Source organism: Pogoniulus pusillus, chromosome 12, assembly GCF_015220805.1.
Source record: "Pogoniulus pusillus isolate bPogPus1 chromosome 12, bPogPus1.pri, whole genome shotgun sequence".
NCBI classification, from domain to species: domain Eukaryota; kingdom Metazoa; phylum Chordata; class Aves; order Piciformes; family Lybiidae; genus Pogoniulus; species Pogoniulus pusillus.
Window position 1 is genome coordinate 1,690,136 of NC_087275.1, and position 21,707 is coordinate 1,711,842.

Genomic DNA, 21,707 nt, shown 5'->3' on the forward strand with positions numbered 1-21,707 from the left:
CCTCACCTGGCTACAGCTTCCCTTCAGGTAGTTACAGACAGCAATGAGCTCTGCCCTGAGCCTCCTCTGCTGCAGGCTGCACACCCCCAGCTCCCTCAGCCTCTCCTCACAGGGCTCTGCTCCAGACTCCTCACCAGCTTCTTTGCCCTTCTCTGGACACATTCCAGCACCTCAACATCTCTCTTGAATTAGTTTACTACAAACACTTTCCTAAGTAGCACAGTAATGGATTGTTAAGCAAAGCTTCCTCAATCCTTTACAGGCTGAGCAGAGCAACAACATCACTCACCTCCAGGAAACTCTTCTCTAAGGCCACACGTATGTTGGTCTCTATGCTGGTGCGTTTCTTCCTCCTACGGTTCAAGCCTTCAATCCCCAGCCCTGGAGAATTCAGGGCACTTGGGCTGGAGAGAGTTGAATCAGATGAGAGGTTTTCTGAAAAAAGAAAGTAATACAAATCAGGAGATGTCATCTGAACACAGTGCAGTCGAATGCAAATGTTCTTCACTCATGTAAGGTATGTTAAAAGTCACCCAGTTATCTATTCCAGTTAGGCAGAGGTTTCGGAAGAGCACAGGCATTCATCATTGCACTTGTAAATCACAACACATACTTGAAACTTGAAAGCTGCAACTAAGCCTAGAAGGTGCTCTCTGCTCCTGCTTGCTACCTTTTATGATACCTATACAAAGTTTGTCTCCCTTATCTCACTCCACTCCATATTTGTTCACTGTAAGTCACAGTTTAATGACAAAAAGTAGTAACTGATATCCATGAGTCACTGTTGTAACTCACAGGCAATTATGAAAAACCTGAGCAGCCTCTGTGAGAGTCTGATCCTCTCTCTTGTTAATCAACAAAGATAAAGATTGCATCGTCCCTCCTTAATCAACAAAGATTGCATCATCTCTCCTTAATCTTGTTACTTCTGGGACTCAGACTCGGTGCTTGGCCCAAAAGCTCAGAGATGCAAATCAACAGACAATACCTTTGAAACTCCTAGACCTCACCCTGGCTGGACTGCCCAGGAAGCCTACATCTTATCTCAGCTGCCCCCAAGGGCTGTGTATGCAGGGTGTGGACAGGTGTAGCCGAGAGAGGGTGGAGGCCTTCCCCCCGGCGACGCCAGACCCCTGCGAATGTGTGAGAATGCACAGGAAGATGCCCTGGGGGGGCTGCAGCTGGACACTGAGCAGAAAACTGTATAAAAAGGCAGGAGAAAGGCCTGGCAAAGTGTGGCATTCCCAGCAGACCACCATTCCCATCGGACCACCCGTGGCATTCCCGGAGGACCACCATTCCCACCGGACCACCCGTGGCATTCCCACCAGACCACCCGTGGCATTCCCACCAGACAAAGCGTGGCACCTCCATCGGACCACCAGTGACATCTCCACCGCACCACCGAGGGCAGACCATCACCAGACCACCAGAGCTGCACACCACCTGGAGAACCTCTGACAAACTCCACAGCAGATCATCCCTGGGCCACGCACCCATCTCTCTCTCTCCCCTTCATCTGTGACTGAGAGTAATATGATCACAGCCTTTTTCCTTCCCTGCTCCTTCTTCTCTTCTCCATCGATCTCTTTATCTTTCTCTCTCCCCCTTCTCCCCTCTCTCCCTCTGTTCTGATCTTTCTCTCTCCCCCTTCTCCCCTCTCTCCCTCCGTTTTGCCCAACCTTATCCTTTAACAAACAGTTTCACGGTGATATCTGCTCTCATTTGCACCTTAATTTCACAACACGGAATCCATAAGAACTGGCCTAGCTCCGGTCGACAGAGATACTGCTCATCTCTGCTCCTCCGGACCTTGACAGCCTCAAATTTCTTTTACTTGCTCTGCAGGAAGGTCATGGCCAGCTCCACAGCACTCAATCTCTCCTCTCTGGAGATCTTAGCAGATACTCAGTGCTATGCAGCTCTACCAAAGAACCTACACACCTAGCAGTTCCCCTTCCTTAGCTTAGAATCATAGAATCAAGCAGGTTGGAAGAGACCTCCAAGCTCATCCAGTCCAACCTAGCACCCAGCCCCATCCAATCAACTAGACCATGCCACTAAGTCTCTAGCTGTCGATCCCATATCTGGTCTTTTTTGGTTCCGCAGAAGAGCAAAGAAGGACCAGACTGGAGTCCACTCAATAGCAGAAAGTGCAAAATGAGCAACGAGAAGGTTCCAGCAAGGTATTGAAACAAAGTGAGAAATGACAGCTGGAGATCCCACACTGCACAGGAGTCTGTGGCTAATAAGGTGCCAAAGTTTACAAGGGCTAAGATCATTCCAGTAGGCTCAAACAGGCAAGTACATTCAGTTCATTACTCTCTACATTACTTTTTGTTCTGTAGTGGTAACCATAAATATGCTGAACCCCTCTCCCTTCTGAAAACTCTACACAATCAGCTGAGCTATGTCGTATTACACTCCAACACTCCAATGTCATGTAATGGAAACGATCATTGGTATCCTGGGCTGCAGCCAGAGCAGTGTGGGCAGCAGGGCACAGGAGGGGATTCTGCCCCTTGACTCTGTTCTCCTCACACCCCACCTGCAGTCCTGTATACAGTTCTGGAGCCCCCAGCACAAGAAGGACATGGAAGTGTTGGAGCCAGTCCAGAGGAAGGCCACAAAGGTGCTTAGAGAGCTGCAGCAGCTCTGCTCTGAGGACAGGTTGAGAGAGTTGGGACTCTTCAGCCCGAAGAAGAGAAGGCTTCCAGGAGCCCTTGGAGTGGCCCCCCAGTATCTGAAGGGGGCTACAGGAAGGCTGGGGAGGAACTATTGATAAGGTGTTGTAATGACAGGACGAGGGGGAATGGGTTTACACTGGAAGAGGGGAGATTTAGACTAGATGTTAGGAGGAAGTTCTTTACAGTGAGGGTGGTGAGACACTGGCACAGGTTTGCCCAGGGAGGTTGAGGAGCAACAACTTCCCTGGAGGTGTTCAAGGCCAGGCTGGGTGAGGCCTTGAGCAACCTCCTCTAGTGGGAGGTGTCCCTGCCTATGGCAGGGGGTTGGAGCTGGATGATCCTTGAGGTCCCTTCCAACCTAGACTATTCTATGATTTCATGCTTCTCCTGTCTGTTTTCATTTAAAAGCAGTCTTTAAAGTCATTTGAATCTTCTTCCATGAAACTGAATCAAAGCCAAAGACAATGGTTCTCAACTAACAGGCTGTGAAGGCCTCTGACATTCTTTACCATCCCTAACTGTACAGATCTAAGTACTTCTTCAGGTTAGCACAAAAAGCAAACTTTGACATTCCTTGCAGCACTGGAGTCATCCATTGTTGCTGGAAGGTCTGGGGACAACTTAACTGTGGACTAGACTACTCAGTGTGAAGATCTTCATGTTTTCTATCACAGATCTAAAGGACCTGAAGATAACCCCTGCCAGCACCACGACAGAACGACACTTCCTTGCTTCAGGCAAGGACACATTTTCAATGCTGGATCCAATTGCTTTCAAGATTTCAGAGAGCACTGGGGGTGCCAACATAAAGGCCTCTTCACATTGGTAAAAACAGGAAGGACACACACCATCCCTGCCATCTACTAGCAGATCCATCAGTTTTTAATTATGTATGATTGTATACTTGGAAGAAAAAAATAGCTGACAGCACTTTCTATCCTAAGGCCTTAGCACCAAGCTCCTTTTGGTGGCGAAAAAAAACCCCAACTAACCAGAAAAACCCAACAGCAAACCCCAAGTCCAGCCAACCAACAAAAAAGCCAAAAAAAACCACTCCACCAAAAAAACAAACCAACCAATCAAACCCGAACCAAATCAAATCGAAACAAGCAAACAAAAACTCAAAAAGCCATCCACCAAACAGCCAACACCAAAAAAAGCCCAACACACTACCATCACCAGTAACTCACATCCTAGGAAAAAGTGATCCTGGAAAAAAGAGCACAATCTAATCCACTTTTCTATGGGGAGAAAGGAGCATTTATGTGGACCTTCAGAGAGAGGTTACAAGAATGCACACAGGGCTGGAGGAGGAGATGGATGCAATAAGCTCAGTATACTGAAACAACAAACCATGCAGCCCCCTCTCTATGACATATCTGAAAAAGAAAGCTAGAAGAGGATTAGAGGTTATATGCATTGACGTACATGAAGGAGGAAAGCCATGACATACACTGCACTCTAAGTAATTATTCAGCTGGCTGCAGAACACCATTCTGGAAGTTCTTATTTTGGATGCATCTACATACATGAAAAGGGATGTCTGGGCCCTTTTCCTACACACTTATTTGTTGCATGGACAAAGACTGGAAGCTTCGTAAAACCATAAGGGCAGAAAGGAAGCAGCTGTAGAAGGTTTTGCAAAATCCTACAGATTTTGGAAGGCTGGTGAAGAAATACACAGACTCATTCACCTGCATCATTGAGCCACTTTTCCAGAAGTGGCTTTAACTTGCACATGTTCTTAAAGCTGAGGTTCAAGGCTTCAAAGCGAGAGATGGTAGTTTGGCTGAAGTCATTTCCATAGAGTTTGCCCATAGCGAGCCCAACATCACCCTGGACAAAGAAAGAGAAAAAAGGAATTCACTAACACAGGCACTTCCAAAGCAAGGAATTCTGTCACATTCTGGTATTCTCCTAGTGGCTCCGCTGCTGTGTGGGATTTCAGCCTCACAGCAACCTGCTTGTCGCTACCAGGATTCATGCTAAAGTAAATCATCATAAAGAAGTGTCAAAACTCAGTCAGTTTAACCCTGCAACCCTTTCAAGGAAATCCCTGATGCTTTGTCACCTCAGCATTATCCCTGAGTAGAACATTCCACCATACAAACCTGTACTTATTCTAAAGAACTAAGGAAAAAATACAGGCCAAGCTCTCTTTAGGAGCAGATTTAAGTATGTGCATATTTTACACCGAAGAAGAAGAGTTCGAGTAAGCAGAAAAGCAATGAGTCAACGTTCTCAAATTAGTAGGAAATGCTCTTTAGAAGATGCCTGCAAACATATATCACATTTAAATCGATGTAAAAATATTCTTCCAACATCTTTTGAGGTTCTAACCAAGCTTCTCCCCACAGAAACACATTTCAAAGCAGACACTTCAAAATTATTTGACTACCTGTAGTCTTTACTGCCATCACCCATCTGCCAAAAACGTATCCAGGAGATCTGCAGAGTGGTGTTCATCTATTTACACCTGTCACTGCTTTTCAAAACTCAGCTTTAGCTGGCTATCAGATATTCTGCTTTTTCTAATATATAGGTGTGTATACACCCCCCCCCCTCCTGTAACTTCTATGCAGCCCACACTTAGAAATCCCATTCTTGATTGTGGCTGTTACAACACCATAGTGTTTTCTTGGTTTGTTTTAAGGCTGAAAGGTCCTGCCCTTTGAAAAAAAATAGTATTTGGTCTAAAATAGTTTAATTTAGTTTGATTTTTTAACACAAAAAATCCACCAGGAGTCTAGAAGAAGAGACTGCAAAGCTTGAGCATAGTTAGTGGTGTTTAACTGCAAGTGAGTTAGTTGGATTGTGCATAATCTGTCCTTTTAAGGCCAGATCCACAACCGCAGCTTGATGCAAGGGTACCAAAGGCATGCACAATGGCCATGTACAAGCGAGGAAGAAAACAACCTTTGGTAAGCTTATTAAGTCGTGCAGGTTGCATAAGAAAACAATTTCCTTCCTAGAAAAGGACCAGAACAATTGGTTTGTGTGCCCTTCAATCAGAGGAAACGTGGTAACTCACATTTCTATCTCTGCCCCTGTGCCAGATTTCACATTCATACTTCTACATGTATGCTCAGATGCCATGCATTTTGAAACTGCTAAATCATTCCAAGAGAAGTAACATAGGTGCTCTACAGGGTTTATGTGAACTAGTCTAGAGATAAGTTGATCTATATCTTGGCAGGAAAGAGCTCCAGTCCCACAACTAAATTTAATCCTGGTATCTGTGTTGTTCTCCCTAACACTTGCAGGCTAATTTATAATGAATAGTTAACCATTTCTTTGTCAATAGTTTGCAGCGCCAAAAGGTGGCAGCATTTCAGCTGCAGGAAAAAGAATTTATATATTGGGATGAGGATTCTATATCCTGAGGTATGGGCCACTGGAAGGATGGATGTTATAGAGGATAAGGGCACTTTACATCTGTTCTGCTCCATAGGTAGAGCAAAGCTCTGCTACTGAACTGAAACTGGTTATAAGGTACATCACCACTGTGTGCACCGGTCCTGTTAAGAAGAGGTAATTCCTTTTACAGAGGAAAAATAACATTGTCAAAAAAGTTCATTCTCACAGCTTGAACTTGTACTGAGCAAAGATGCAGTGCATATGTCCATTGTGTCTCTGTATGTCAAACGTGGAGACACTGTAAGAAAAGCAATTAAACAAAAGGATTTAAATCCACCATCCACTTTTCAGGGTGGGCAAACGGACAGCATCTGAAATTCAAGCCATGATACACTGTTCACAAGCTAGAATGTAGTGAGTGATTAGCTTGCTGTGCAAACTACATCTTACAACTAATTTTTGAAAGGTGGGCATGGTGTGAACCTGAGAAAGCTTACAGGACCACTGGAAGTATTTGATTTTTCTCTGAAAGGTCACCTATTTATCCAACTATAGGAAAACAAAGTAATAGGGTCTCTAATTATCATCCAATTATGCAATTAGGTAGAAGTTATTAGAACTGCTTATACACATACAACCTACATCAAAGGAGGACAGAAATGACTAAGTGCAATTTTATCATTTTCTGAAGATTCCCTTGTTTAAGCTCAAATGCAAACACTGAAATGTAAGCCTGAGCAGGTGTGTTGGTTTTATCTCCCCATGACAACACAGCACAGACTCAGCAAGGAAGGGTTAACTCATAACTTTAAAAAAGTCTAGTTGAACCTTTTTAATCATCTCACAGCAGGGCAGATTAGCCATTATAAACTAAAGAATTACACGAACCTCCTCTGTCAGGCTATAGGGAAGCTATTGTATTGTACTCTATTCTGGTCTGCTTTATTCTGGCTTTTGTGCGTGTCCGTCACTTGGCATTTCTGTGCCTCCCTCTAGTGGAAAGAAGGGAGAGAAGGAGGCATACATGCCAGCAAAACGCATTTCATTTTACTAAGAACATTCTGTTCTTGAGTTATAATTAACACGCTGCCAGGAACTTTCATTATGAACCTTGATTTTTCAAACACTCAGGACTTTGCTGAAAGAATAAATCTGACTTTAGCACATGCTTTCAGCCAGAGTAGATGTACTTATTCCAGGGGGAAACGGGGAACGAGTGTATGTTTGAGAGACTGCTCTGACCTCAGACTCAGAAATACCTCCTTTGTTTTTCGCATGCTGCTTCTCCCAGCAAAACCATGACTATGCTCACCACAGACTTCTGCCAAAAGCAACTCTCTACCTAGAGAGATATGCTAATTTTGCAGGGGAAAAAAATCTTCTTGACATGAATAAGGACTCTTGGATGCAAGCAGCACTTCCCTTCGACAGAAAAATGGCACATATAAATGCACTTTGTACTTTTAATTGCATTCTTTATTCGACCTTTTTCACCAAGTTCAAGATTGCTTTTCCTCTGCAAGATGGGTATTGCTGAGAATTTAAGGGAACCAAAACAAACCACAACTCCAGTTCACTTCTGTGAGGAGAGAACTTCAAAGGTTACAGCCTTTTCAGGTTTTGTTTAAAAGCATTAAATACAGAAATCATTGATGTTTAATAGGAAAATACACTTGAGAGAGAAAATCCCTTTGACTTCCAAAGCAGCTCTGCAGCCACGCTATACTTTTTAAACACTCAGCAGCTAATTGTGCTCTATGATTTTGGGAACTTTGTACTTCTGAAGGCAGCTTTAAAGTGCTTTGTCCCATTCATTTTACACCCATAGAATGAATAGCGCACATGCAATGACATCTGGAGCTAGTAAATGCACATACCTGCTGGGAAAATGGCTGTGCTTTAAAACCAACAGGGAAGTAAGAAGGCTGCATGGCTTTTTCTGTCATTTCTTAGAAATCCCCTACATAAAGGCCAGAGCATAACCCTATTTAAGAAGATTCTCCCAGGAAAAGGTGGAATTGCAGTCTCCCTCCAGACTTGAAAGATGAGACCTCAGATTCCACACTGGTAGGCACTAAGGTACACAGTCTCACCTGAGTGAATCCAAGTTTGATGCGTCTTTGTTTGAAGGCCTTGGCAAACTGCTCAAGCTCCTCAAGGTCACTGGGCTCCTCCAAGTTGGGAGTGTCAATTCGCTTTGGTGTTGACTGGCTCTGTGGAAGTGGCTGAATGGGGGTCGCTGCTATTGTGCGTGTTGGGGTTGCTGGCTATTAGGAGAGAGAGAAAGGAATAAATGGAAACCAGACTTAATAATCAGCAAAAATTGAATTCAGAACACTTAGCTGAGGTTTCTGCGAGAAAGATCAATGAATTTGACATTTCCAGGATTCTGAAAGTTCCTCCAACTTATTTATGTTCCTCTGAAAACCAAGTAACCACAAGTCAGAAAACTACATCAGTGAGACAGCGTTTTAAAGGCTCTGTCAGAAGCAATTAAAGAAATGGAAGAGAGATTCAATGCAGCAGATAACCAACAGCACTCCCTTGTTTCAGAATCTTCTCAAAGAAAGACTGAACATGGTTACTTGATGCAGCTCTAACATTTATAGACAGCTTGGCATTCATCTCCTTTTAATAATTTAAAAGTCAGTGTATTGCTTGTGTGAGGTGGAAGGTTGCTGTCGGCCCAAAGGACTCAAGTCTTCTACTTAATCTTGGAACAGCAAGCACATACAGGAGCAGCAAACATGACAAGGCACCTCTAACACTGTCTCTTGGGACTGACTCAACTCCTTCACTACAAAAACTTCAGTAGAGGCCAGTCAGTCTCACCTCTGTGCCTGGTAAAACCATGGAGCGGATCCTCCTGGAGGCACTACTGAGGCAGGAGAATAGTGAGGAGGTGATTGGCTACACTCAGCATGGCTGCACCAAGGCAAATCCTGCCTGACAAACCTGGTGGCCTTCTATGAACAGGTCACAACACAAATAGATGAGGGGTGATCAACTGATGCCATTTACCTGGACCTGAGCAAGGCTCTGACTCTCTCCTGCACCACATCCTGGTCTTCAAGCTGGTGACACATGGGTTTGATGGGTGCAGCACTGGATGGATACAGAACTGCCTTGATGGCTGCACCCAAAGAGTGGCTGTCAATGGCTCCATGGCCAAGTGGAGGCCAGTGACAAGCAGAGTCCCTCAGGGGTCAGTCCTGGGACCAGTCTTGTTCAACATCTCTGGGGGTGCCATGGACAGAGGCACTGAGTGCATCCTCAGCAAGTTTGCTGAGCACACCAAGCTGTGTGGTGCAGCAGCCAGGCTGGAGGGCAGGATCCATCCAGAGGGACCTGGACAGGCTGCAGAGGTGGGCACAAGCCAAGCTCAGGAGGTTCAACAAGACCAAGGGCAAGGTCCTGCAGCTGGGTCGGGGCAATGCCAAGCACAAATCCAGGCTGGGCAGTGAGTGGCTGGAGAGCAGCCCTGAGGAGAGGGACTTGGGGGTGCTGGTGGATGAGAAGCTCAGCAGGAGCCAGCAGTGTGCACTTGCAGCCCAGAAAGCTAAGCAGAGCCTGGGCTGCAGCAGCAGCAGTGTGGCCAGCAGGGCCAGGGAGGTGATTCTCCCCCTCTGCTGTGCTCTGCTGTGCTCTGCTGAGACCCCACCTGGAGTACTGCATCCAGTTCTGGAGCCCCTGGGACAAGAGGGCTGTGGAGATGCTGGAGAGTGTCCAGAGCAGGGCCAGGAGGATGCTCAGAGGCTGCAGCAGCTCTGCTGTGAGCACAGACTGAAAGAGTTGGGGCTGTGCAGGCTGGAGCAGAGGAGGCTCCCAGGGGACCTTCTTGTGGCCTTCCAGCATCTGAAGGGGGCCTACAAAAAAGCTGGGAGGGACTTTTTAGGCTGTCAGGGAGTGGCAGGACTGGGAGGAATGGAGCAAAGCTGGAGGTGGGGAGAGTGAGGCTGGAGGTGAGAAAGAAGCTGTTGAGCATGAGAGTGGTGAGAGGCTGGAATGGGTTGCCCAGGGAGGTGGTTGAGGCCCCATAGCTGGAGGTGTTTGAGGCCAGGCTGGCTGAGGCTGTGTGCAGCCTGCTCTAGGGTAGGGTGTCCCTGGGCATGGCAGGGGGGTTGGAGCTGGATGATCCTTGTCGTCCCTTCCAACCCTGACTGATTCTGTGATTCTGATTCCATGAAAACCTCCAACCCTTCTGTTGACACTTGCAAGAGTAAGAATGAATGTTCTGCTGATACAAGAAATTAAACAATGGCAACCTGTAGAAAGTTACTTCTTTTAGGTCCTATTTCACTTTAATATAAAGGGCTAATTCTCTGGAAAATTACACACAGCACTCCCTGCTCCTGGGCATCAGTATACCAGAGCATTGTGCTATGTGGCAATAATAAGAATGTGAAGAAAACCTGAGCATCACAGAAAATATTCACAGATCAATAAAAGATATCAAGACCTGGTACTGCACAGCTCAGGCTTTACATGCATCAGAAACACTGCAAACGTTTTTGAGCGCATACATCTGCCACAGATGACACGAGATGCAGTGACAAATTGTTTCCTTTAGTTAATTTCTATTCAGTTCAGCTAAGTTTCTTAATTAAAGGTGATCTCATGCTTTCATGTCTTGTGCCCAGTTCTGAAACTGTAGACTCCTTCAGGGCAAAGAAGAACAGCCTCAAGTCAACCCAACTCTACAGCACTAAGCAAAGTGTATGCAAAAGTCCAGAAATGGTCTGTGTATCACTGAACTTTACACAGCTCTTCAGCTTGCTTTTCCCCTGGGTGAGTGCAGTCTTTTGCTGTGCACAGCAGATGGTAGAGGAGGGTCAGGAACTCTAACTCCATTACTTGAAAAATAATGTGATAACATGATCGTTCTAGGATTGCAGATTACTACAAAGGGTTTTAATAAAGCTGGTGAGGGGCCTGGAACACAAACTCTATGAGGAGAGGCTGAGGGAGCTGGGGGTGTGCAGCCTGCAGAAGAGGAGGCTCAGGGCAGAGCTCATGGCTGTCTGCAGCTACCTGAAGGGAAGTGGTAGCCAGGAGGGGTTGGGCTCTGCTGCCAGGCAAGCAGCAACAGAACAAGGGGCCACAGTCTCAAGTTGTGCCAGGGAAGGTTCAGGCTGGATGTTAGGAGGAAGTTGTTGGCAGAGAGAGTGATAGGCCTTGGAACGGGCTGCCCAGGGAGGTGGTGGAGTCGCTGTCCCTGGAGGTGCTCAAGAAGAGACTGGATGAGGCACTTAGTGCCATGGGCTGGTTGATTAGCTAGGGCTGGGTGACAGGTTGGACTGCATGAGCTTGGAGGATGCTTCTGACCCTTTTGATTCTATGCTAAGACTCTGATAGACTCAAACATCTTATTACAGACTAAAAAACTCTTACATGTAACCAGGTTGCCATGAAGATGCTGTATGATGTTACATGGTAGTCAAGGAACAGAAAGCAGTCATGTAACTAAATTGCACAGCAAAATCCCGAGTGAAGCAAAACTAAATTTGCAGGCATAGGCAATTTTAGAATTGCTTCTCTTAGTCTAAAAGCTTAATTCCAGAACTTTTAAACTGCAATACTTTCAGATCCATCCTACAGAACTTTCCAATGGATTTCCAATATCCACCTTCACAGAAGGCAACTAGTAAGACTGGCAAGGACTTAGCAACGCTATTAAAACAATTAGGCTGCAATAAAGACAGGTTACCACTGCAACCTTCAGCAAAAAAGATACCTGACAACAATCCTCTTTTCAGCTTCCCAGGTACCCCACACCTTGTTTCTCTGAATTTCACAAATTAGAAAGCCTTAAAAGAAATCCAATTTAGTACCCTTGAACTCTAGATACAAAAACTTAGAATGTTAAGTGCATTGAAAAGGTGCATGTTAGGGTAGAAACTACAAAACTGGAGTTACTGATACTGAATATATCTACAAAGACAAGCTCACTATTGCAGCTACACTATCTACTCAGGAGCAGGGGACTGAGTCCAGCATCAGGAAGTTTGCAGATGACACCAAGCTAGGAGCAGGTGTGGAGCTGTTGGAGGGTAGAAGAGCACTGCAGAGGGACCTGGCCAGGCTGGATGGGTGGGCAGAGGCCAATGGGATGAGAATGAACAAGGCCAAGGGCAGGGTTCTACACTTCGGACACAACAACCCCAAGCAGCACTACAGGCTGGGGACAGAGTGGCTGAGAGCAGCCAGGCAGAGAGGGAGCTGGGGGTGCTGTCAGAGAGGAGCTGAAGATGAGGCAGCAGTGCCCAGGTGAGCAGCAGAGCCAATGGCATCCTGGGCTGGCTCAGGAGCAGTGTGGGCAGCAGGACAAGGGAGGTTCTTCTGCCCCTGTGCTCAGCACTGCTCAGGCCATACCTTGAGTGCTGTGTCCAGTTGTGGACTCCTCAATTCAAGAGAGATGTTGAGGTGCTGGAATGTGCCCAGACAAGAGTGACAAAGCTGGTGAGGAGTCTGGAGCACAGCCCAGGGAGGAAGCTGAGAGTGTGCAGCCTGCAGAAGAGGAGGCTCAGGGCAGAGCTCATTGCTGCCTGCAGCTGCCTGCAGGGAGGCTGTAGCCAGGTGGGGTTGGGCTCTTCTGCCAGGCAAGCAGCAACAGAAGAAGGGGGGACAGTCTCAAGTTGTGCCAGGGGAGGTCTAGGCTGGATGTTAGGAGGAAGTTGTTGTCAGAGAGAGTGATTGGCATTGGAATGGGCTGCCCAGGGAGGTGGTGGAGTTGCCATCCCTGGAGGTGTTCAAGAAGAGACTGTATCGGGCACTTAGTGCCATGGTCTGGTTGATTGGCCAGGGCTGGGTGCTAGGTTGGGCTGGCTGAGCTTGGAGGTCTCTTCCAACCTGGTTGATTCTGTGATTCTAATATAAAGGGTCCATTCACTTGCCACAGTTTAAATCCCCTCAAAGCAACTCACAAGGTGTAGAAATAAACCTTACCTGCGAGGCAAGGGTGATGCTTGGCTGAGACTGCAGGAGGTTGGCTTGGCTTTGCTGAGGTAGTTGCGTTAAGAGATTCTGCGCTTGCAGGAGACCTGGGAGAGAAAAGGGTGGGTTTGGTTTGCCATTTTAAAAACACCAAAACATGAAGTGACATGAAGCAAGGCTCTTGCCAAACAATGACAATTACAAAGGTTCTGAGATGCAGGCCTTTGTTTCATCCCTGCACAGACACATTCAGATTTTAGGATGCTCAGTTCATAATCCCCCTGCATTTTCCCCAAGTACATGTGGTGACAGGAGAGGGAAAGAGAAGGCTCTGAAGGCTCTATTAGTCTTCTCTGCAGAAAGTTTGTAATGATAAGAATATCACAGTTCTCGTGCAGGAATCCCTGCCCCTTTCAGCTTGATTTTGGGTGTACCTCTTCCCACAGTGAACAAATGACCAAGAATTAGGAAACCAGAATAATAAGCAACTGAACACCCATCAGACCAAATCCAACAACTGAATACTCATCAAGACCATGTACTTGGCTCCTTGATCACCACCCTTGTTGTTCTCCACATCACCCCATTCCAACCGCCCAACAGGAAGGCAGCTTTCTCTGGCAAACTTAGGCAGAGCACATAAGGAAACAAAATAACCTAACATCCTTCTGGTGCTAAAAAAGAGGGAATCTTCAAAAACATTAGGTAAGATACCGAGCATTGCTTATATTGTGCAAATAGAACTGAAATTACACTGAATGCATGAAGCACAGACTGGATGAGTGGAGCACTGTTGGATAAGGAGTTGGCTGGGTGGTGGCACGCAGAGAGCAGTGATTGGGGGCACAATGTCCACCTGCAGACCAGTGCCAAGTGGCTCCCTCAGGGGTCAGTGCTGGCACCAGTGCTGTGTGACATCTTTGTCAGGGACATGGGCAGAGGAATCAGTGCACCCTCAGCAAGTCTGCAGATGGCACCAAGCTGTGTGGCACAGTTGACTTGCTAGAGGGCAGGGATACATCCAGAGGGACCTGGACAGGCTGCAGAGGTGTGCCAACCTCTGCACATTCACCAAGGCCAAGTGCAAGGTCCTGCACCTGGGTGGGTGCAATCCCAAGCACAACTCCAGGCTGGGTGAGGAATGGCTGAGAGCAGCCCTGAGGAACAGGACTTGTGGATTTGGGCTGAGATGAAAAGCTCAACAGGAGCCTGCAGTGTGAGTGCACCCCAGACACAACCCTGTGCTGGGCTGCAGCAAGAGAGAGGATTCTGCCCCTTGGCTCTGCTCTCCTCACACCCCACCTGCAGTCCTGGGGGCAGTTCTGGAGCCCCCAGCACAAGAAGGACATGGAACTGTTGGAGCCAGTCGGGAGGAGGCCACCAAGATGCTGAGAGGGCTGCAGCAGCTCTGCTGTGAGGACAGGCTGAGAGAGTTGGGGCTCTGCAGCCTGGAGAAGAGAAGGCTTTAAGGAGATCTTATAGTGGCCTTCCAGTATCTGATGGTGACCTATAGGAGGGCTGGGGAGGGACTACTGACAAGGTCTTGTAATGACAGGACAAGGAGTAACAGGTTTAAACTGGAAGAGGGGAAATATAACTAATTTTTAGGAAGAGGTTCTTTGCAGTGAGAGTGGTGAGACACTGGCACAGGCTGCCCAGGGAGGTGTTCAGGGCCAGGCTGGCCTTGAGTGACCTGCTCTAGTGGAAGGTGTCCCTGCCTATGGCCGGGGGTTGGAGCTGGACAATCCTCGAGGTCCCTTCCAACCTAAAGCACTCTCTGATTCTCTGAAACACCTTGCTATTATGGAAGGATGACAACATTAAAGAGCAGTTGGGACCGATGTAAGCAACACCCATGACGCGTTGTCATTCCATCTAAAAGTGAATCCTATTGCAGTCCGCCATGAGTTGTATGGTTGCTTAAATGTATCAGCAAATTGAGACAGACATTTACAGCTATGTATTTTAAGTAAACTATCTGATTCAAGTTTGGGGGTTTCTTCATTTCTAACACTTAAGTTCATATATCTTAAAGCAGTAAGAATCTTGACAAAGATATACCTACAGTCAGTCAACTCCCTCCATTTTATCATGGAAAGTATTTCTCTTATTCTTTAGATAACTCCTAGCAATGACCATCAAGCTCCCCTATAACAATTTAAGAACCTAATAAACCTACCTAATAGGTGTCTATGATACATGAAGTGGCTAAAATCAGGGAGGAACAACGGCACAACAGATGAGCACCGTGGTCACCCAGAGGACAGCACACTTAAACTCTGCAGTTTGAGCTTGGCACGGTCTGTTCCGGCTCATCGGCTGGCTGATCAATCACAGCACATGACTGATGGGCAGTTATCTCTTAGCAGAATACAGGTCAGGGACACAAAAATTTTGCACTTCATAAATACTTAGTAAGAAACTGGATGTTTTATGCAAGGTTAAGGAGATATGAAAAGAGGGATTACTCGGTCTAGGAGGGATAGAGTTAATTTTCTACACAGCAAATGGTGTGGGGCTAGGATTTGGATTTGTGCCGGAATAAATGTTGGTGACTCAGGGATGCTTTAGTTACTACTGAGCAGTGATTACAGAGAGTCACTATTTTCTGCTTATCACAACACCCCACCACCAGTGAGCAGGCTGGGGGTGCCAAAGGGGACACAGCTGCAACAACTGACTCCAGCTGATCCAAGGCATGTTCCGTATCGTATGACATCACGCTCAGCATATAAAGCTGAGGGAAGGAGGAGAAAAAGAAGAGGAAAGGAGGAGGAAAGGAGGAGGAAAGGAGGAGGAAAGGAGGAGAAAAGGAGGAGGAAAGGAGGAGGAAAGGAGGAGAAAAGGAGGAGAAAAGGGGGAGGAAAGGGGGAGGAAAGGGGGAGGAAAGGGGGAGGAAAGGGGGAGGAAAGGGGGAGGAAAGGGGGAGGAAAGGGGGAGGAAAGGGGGAGGAAAGGGGGAGGAAAGGGGGAGGAAAGGGGGAGGAAAGGGGGAGGAAAGGGGGAGGAAAGGGGGAGGAAAGGGGGAGGAAAGGGGGAGGAAAGGGGGAGGAAAGGGGGAGGAAAGGGGGAGGAAAGGGGGCGTGCAGAGGAGTGAGGGCAACGTGCATGTGTTCTAGCATTTTCTCTTCCTAAGGCACGGCTGTGTGTGATGGAGCCCTGCTTTCCTGGACATGGCTGAACACCTGCCTGACGATGGGGATGCCTTGCTTCGCTTGCATCTGCGCCTCTTGCTTTACCTTTTAAACTCTCTTTACCTCAACACATCAGCTTTCCCACATTTACTCTTCCAATTCTCTCCCCCATCCCACCGGGGAGAGAGGGACTGAGGGAGCAGTTGTGTGGTGCATGGCTACCAGCTGGGATTAAACCACACTGAATCAACAGTATGGAGAAGAATTGTCCTCTGACAGGGATGTTATTTCTTTTCCTCCATCAAGTGTTGAATCTGTATTTCAGAGAGAATGTGCTGCTATCGAAATGCTCAAGACTGAACGGAACATAACCAGCTGCTTATGCAACATAATAGCACAGCACAGACAACTATGTAAATTTGCTTTGCACCACATAATCAACATGTTCCAGCTGTGTCTTTGAAAAGCCACAGCAAGGGAACCAATCAGCTTAAGGAATTTCCAAGACAACTACCTACTACAGCTATGCAGTGCTTTGACACAATGCAAATATTTGGTTCATTTGGAAGATGATCTCAGCTGCTCAAATGTAAATATTAATTAGTGAACAGCCACCTCTAAGTGAAGAGGCCTTGCCCTTTGTTTAGTGACAGTGAATTTTAACTGACAACTTCAAACAGAAAGGGACAAGCCATCAAACTGTCACTAGAGAGTGGCCAACCAACAAGGTAACAAAAAACAAGTAGCTCAGTGACCATGCTTGACCACTGGTCCACTGGTAACACCATCAATCATAAGTTACTGACTCATCTTTTGACTGTAATCAAAGTTATTAGGACCATCTTTTTGTGATCTTTCTGTCCTAAAGTAATTCCCAGAGAATGCTTTTCCAGCAGTTACACTTCTGCTAAAGAGCACAAGAGAGCTGTACTCCTCCTCACTTTATTCTTACTCACTCATTCTGAAACAACTATCATTGAAGGACAGCATAAAGTATTCTGAACATCCTTAATGTTCAGTCTGGAGAAGAGGAGGCTCCAAAGGTCACTTCTGGTGGCCTTCCAGGATCTGAAGGGGGCCTACAAAAAAGCTGGGGAAGGACTTTTTAGGATATCAGGGAGTGACAGGACTAGAGAGAATGGAGCAAAGCTGGAGGTGGGGAGAGTCAGAGAGGATGCAAGGGAGAAGTGGTTGAGCAGGAGAGTGGTGAGAGGCTGGCAGGGGCTGCCCAGGGAGGTGGTTGAGGCCCCATCCACGGAGGTGTTTAAGGCTAGGCTGGATGGGGCTCTGGCCAACCTGCTCAAGGGTAGGGTGGCCCTGGGCATGGCAGGGGGGTTGGAACTAGATGACCCTTGTGGTCCCTTCCAACCCTGACAGATTCTGAGATTCTGATTCCATGAAAACCTCCAACCCTTCTGTTGATACTTGCAAGAGTAAGAATGAATGTTCTGCTGACACAAGAAATTAACAACGGCAACCTGTAGAAAGTTACTCCTTTTAGGTCCTATTTCACTTGATCCTTGTGGTCCCTTCCAGCCCTGAGTGATTCTACAGTTCTATAATTACTCAGGTTTGACATTATTTTATCCTATTTAAGAAATACTGATACAAGGCACCTCGGGCAGAAACTGGAGTAAGAATGAGTTAATTCAACCTGCAGCTGACTGAAGTAATGAGTGTGGTGATATGGAAAGCAGCTGCACTCTTCTGGCAAAGCAAGCATCTCTTCCACCAACTTACTGGCTTTCCAGGCAACTGCTGTGCACACAATTTGGGGGCTTGCTGGCTTCCACGGGAGGACAGCTGCAGCTCTGTTCTTTTCAGACATGACTTACACTAGTCTAAGCTTCACTTTTGTGTGTTTATTTGTTGGGTTTTGGTTTCTTTGGGTTTTGTGTTTTTTGGTTTTTTTTCCAAAGAAGAAACTTCAAACAAGTTACAGGTGTGCTGGTTTGAGGCTAATTGGGATATTTTACTGAGAGAAATTAAATTCTTAGCTGGGAGAAGAAAGAAAAAACCTTACAGTAGCCTGTATCCCTCATTCTTCTGCTGAGAAATGCAACTAGTCACAGTATAGAGAAGACTCTCACTGCTCACACCCTGCTCAGCTCTCACTTCTGTTCCTTCTTTCTGGCGGTCTGGTCTGTGTGGTTGCCTTTGCCTTAGCTCTTTAATCTGATCTAACCCTTTTCCCTCTGACCTCCTTGTAATTTTTTTGACATCTCACCTCAGCTCTCTTCAGATTTATCACATGAGATATACAGAGGTTGATCTGGTTATTTCTGAAGGGAAGGAAAGATGGGGAAAGGGGGGAAGGGGTTTGGGTCAAGAGCCCTCCTGGGGACTCTGACTGCTCTGAGGTGACCTCCCTATGGCCTTCCAGGATCTGCAGGGGGCCTACGAAAAAGCTGGGGAAAGACTTTTTAGGATATCAGGGAGTGACAGGACTAGGGAGAATGGAGCAAAGCTGGAGGTGGGGAGAGTCAGAGTGGATGCAAGGGGGAAGTTGTTGAGCCTGAGAGTGGTGAGAGGCTGGAATGGGTTGCTCTGGGAGGTGGTTGAGGCCCCATGGCTGGAGGTGTTTAAGGCCAGGCTGGCTGGGGCTGTGTGCAGCCTGCTCTAGGGTAGGGTGTCCCTGGCCACAGCAGGGGGTTTGGAACTGGCTGCTCCTTGTGGTCCCTTCCAACCCTGACTGACTCTATATTTGTGTGTACATCTGCTTGTATATTGAGCTAAGCTGTAAATACAGCTTCATTCCTTAACTTCCAGCTGGCTGAGTCAAGACTGGGTGATTTCTTAAATGGGGGGAGGGGGGCAGGTAACTCCCAAACCATCACAACAGGGCACACAGCACAGCTTTCCAAGTACAGTGTAAGTCCAACGCCTTTAGCCAACGGCTGAGATACTGGTGCTTCAAACTTTGCTGTTTCCCTATGGCATCAACACGGTTTAAGAGCTTTGTGGGTTAATTGCCTGGCTGACTGTGGGACAGGACAAAGGCTGACGAGTAGCTTGAAGACCAAGGTCACTCACAAACAGCATGAGCTTCTGTTCAATGAAGACCCGTGAAGCTGGCCTGCCAACAGCTGAAGGGGGGAGTACTGTTGAGACATGACAGGCCTCTTTTGGCTAAAACTGAAGAAGCAAGGCTGAAGTAACATAAACACTCAACTTCTAAGCAGATTTTGAAGGCCAGAGTGCCCCAGCAAAAACTTTTGCCTATTTAACTGCCTTTTTTACTATTAAAGTTATTACCTCTTGGAACGCTAATGAACCAAACTGAGTAGATGCTAAATATATGCAATGTTACTCAACTCTCCTCCCACATTATGCTAAACGTCACCCAGAAGGCAGAGGGCCAGGGGTAGGGTATAAGGGGAACACCTCTCAGGGTACAGGAGCACTGCAGCAGCACTAGGGCCAGCAGTAGGTGATGGTGCAGAAACAGTAGGTGGGAGGGAAAGACTGAGATGAGGACTGTCAAGAGGCTGTGCTCCTTTTTCCTCCATCCAAGACAGGGACACTTTTCTTGGTAAGAATTGCATTTTCAGTACCAGGCTTAACTCCCACTGCATTTCTATTATATAGTGATGCTCCTGCAAAGGTTTGTGTCTCTGACTGTGTTGGATGTTACCCAGGATTCATTAACCTGAGATCATCTTGCAGCCAGTGCACTTACCAGCAATCCTGAAGCTGGTGTAGCTGTTGCTTTAATCAATTAACTTTTTGAACCAGTGTGAGTCCAAGTTCTAATTGGGTGCTGGGAAAACAGAAAATTTTGCCAAATAGAGCCAGGAAGAGTCCTGGGACTCCAAGACAGGCAGACATTAGGAACTGGTCTGTGGCACAACAATCTCTATTACCAATAAGACTGACATACTCTCAGCCTCTGGAAAGGGGCAGTGTGGGCAGCAAGAGAAGGGAGGGTATTCTGCCCCTGGACTCAGCACTGCTCAGCCACACCTTGAGTGCTGTGTCCAGTTGTGGGCTCCTCAATTCAAGAGAGATGTTGAGGCAATGGAAGGTGTCCAGAGAAGGGCAACGAAGCTGGGGAGGGGCCTGGAGCAAAGCCCTGTGAGGGGAGGCTGAGGGAGCTGGAGGTGTGCAGCCTGCAGCAGAGGAGGCTCAGGGCAGAGATCTTTGCTGTCTACAACTACCTGAAGGGAGGCTGTGGCCAGGTGGGGTTGGGCTCTGCTGCCAGGCACCCAGCAGTAGAACAAGGGGATACATTCTCAGGTTGTGGCAGGGCAGGTCTAGGCTGGATGTTAGGAGGAAGTTGTTGTCAGAGAGAGTGATTGGCATTGGAATGGGCTGCCCAGGGAGGTGGTGGAGTGGCTGTCCCTGGAGGTGCTGAAGCCAAGCCTGGCTGGGGCACTTAGTGCCATGGTCTGGTTGATTGGCCAGGGCTGGGTGCTAGGTTGGGTTGAATGAGCTTAGAGCTCTCTTCCAACCTGGTTGATTCTATGATTCTATTCTATGTTTTGGTGGTTGTTTTTTTGGGGGGGAGCTTTGTGTTTGTGTTGGGTTTTTTGTTTGTTTATCTTGGGTGGGTGGGTTTTCATTTTTTTAATGTATGTGTGGTTTGATTTTTTTGTTTGTTTCTTTGATTTGGTTTGGGTTTTTTTTTTTTTTTTTGATGATACATGTGTAGTCTCAAAGGCTGTAGGCCAAGCATGACTGAAGAGAAAGGACTAGATTGAGCCTGCTAGCACCATCCCATGTTAAATTTTTAAAATGAAGAAATGAAATAAGAAACAAAAAGTCTTTAATACTAAACAATAATTTCAGAGCAGGTAGGTCCAGTTTTGATGTTGGAAGATAATTATTAGCTTCTCTTCAATGTTTGTCTTTCTGGATACTTCATTTTTAAGTACTGCTTCTAAATCTTGACTAAAAGATGCAGTCTGTTCTCCTACCTTAGCTTCTGGTTTGCAAGATTAAAGGCAATCTAGCACCATTTCCCCTCTCCATTTAGATTTTTATCAATGATTTTTACTGGCAGTATCTTATGAGCAGATGAGGGTAAGATTTTTAAGCATCAGCTATAATTGTAGTAAAGGATACTGAACTGATGATTCTAGAGACACAAGAGGTATTAAAAACTGTAGAAGGTGCTACTTTCCTGCTGTGGCTTTAACAGTAACATGGGGATAATAATTGCTCCAAATAAGAAACTGTTTCAAATTTCTGTTTCCATTCAATCTTCTGCATATCTGCTGAGGCTTGAAACAATTGCTTCAGTTATGATGGTACCTATTACAAGTCATGCAAAACAGGAACTTTGCAATATGTTCCACATAAGCCACTGAATAACCTGAAACCACGTGGAAAAGGAAGATGACTGCATTAGACATATGGCAGTGGATCTATGGGGAGAATTTCACATCTGCTGCTGTGATCTGAGTGCTGAAGAAAGGTAGCAGAATAACATCCTGGTTCTTGATTAATATTATAGGTATTGAATTTCCTTAAGTTCTTCAGTTGTATCTAAGCCATGATGTTCAACCCTTTCCAAGAATCCAACTGTGCTGGTTGGAGGCTAACTGGAATGTTTTACCGAGAGAAATTAACTCCCTAGCTGCGAGAAGAAAGGGGGA

General features: G+C 46.5%; 1 protein-coding gene across 3 annotated transcripts in view; it reads right to left on the reverse strand.

Moving 5' to 3' along the window:
- The window catches only part of POU2F1 (POU class 2 homeobox 1), a 134,629-nt gene that overhangs the window by 11,318 nt on the left and 101,604 nt on the right, over positions 1-21,707 (reverse strand). For all 3 annotated transcript variants that reach the window (XM_064152245.1, XM_064152244.1, XM_064152246.1), the window contains exons 8-11: positions 12,990-13,084; positions 8,138-8,311; positions 4,382-4,523; positions 290-435 (exon numbers count right to left, since the gene is read on the reverse strand). In XM_064152245.1, coding sequence (XP_064008315.1) covers positions 290-435; positions 4,382-4,523; positions 8,138-8,311; positions 12,990-13,084 — 557 coding nt within the window. The remainder of the gene's footprint in view (positions 1-289; positions 436-4,381; positions 4,524-8,137; positions 8,312-12,989; positions 13,085-21,707) is intronic.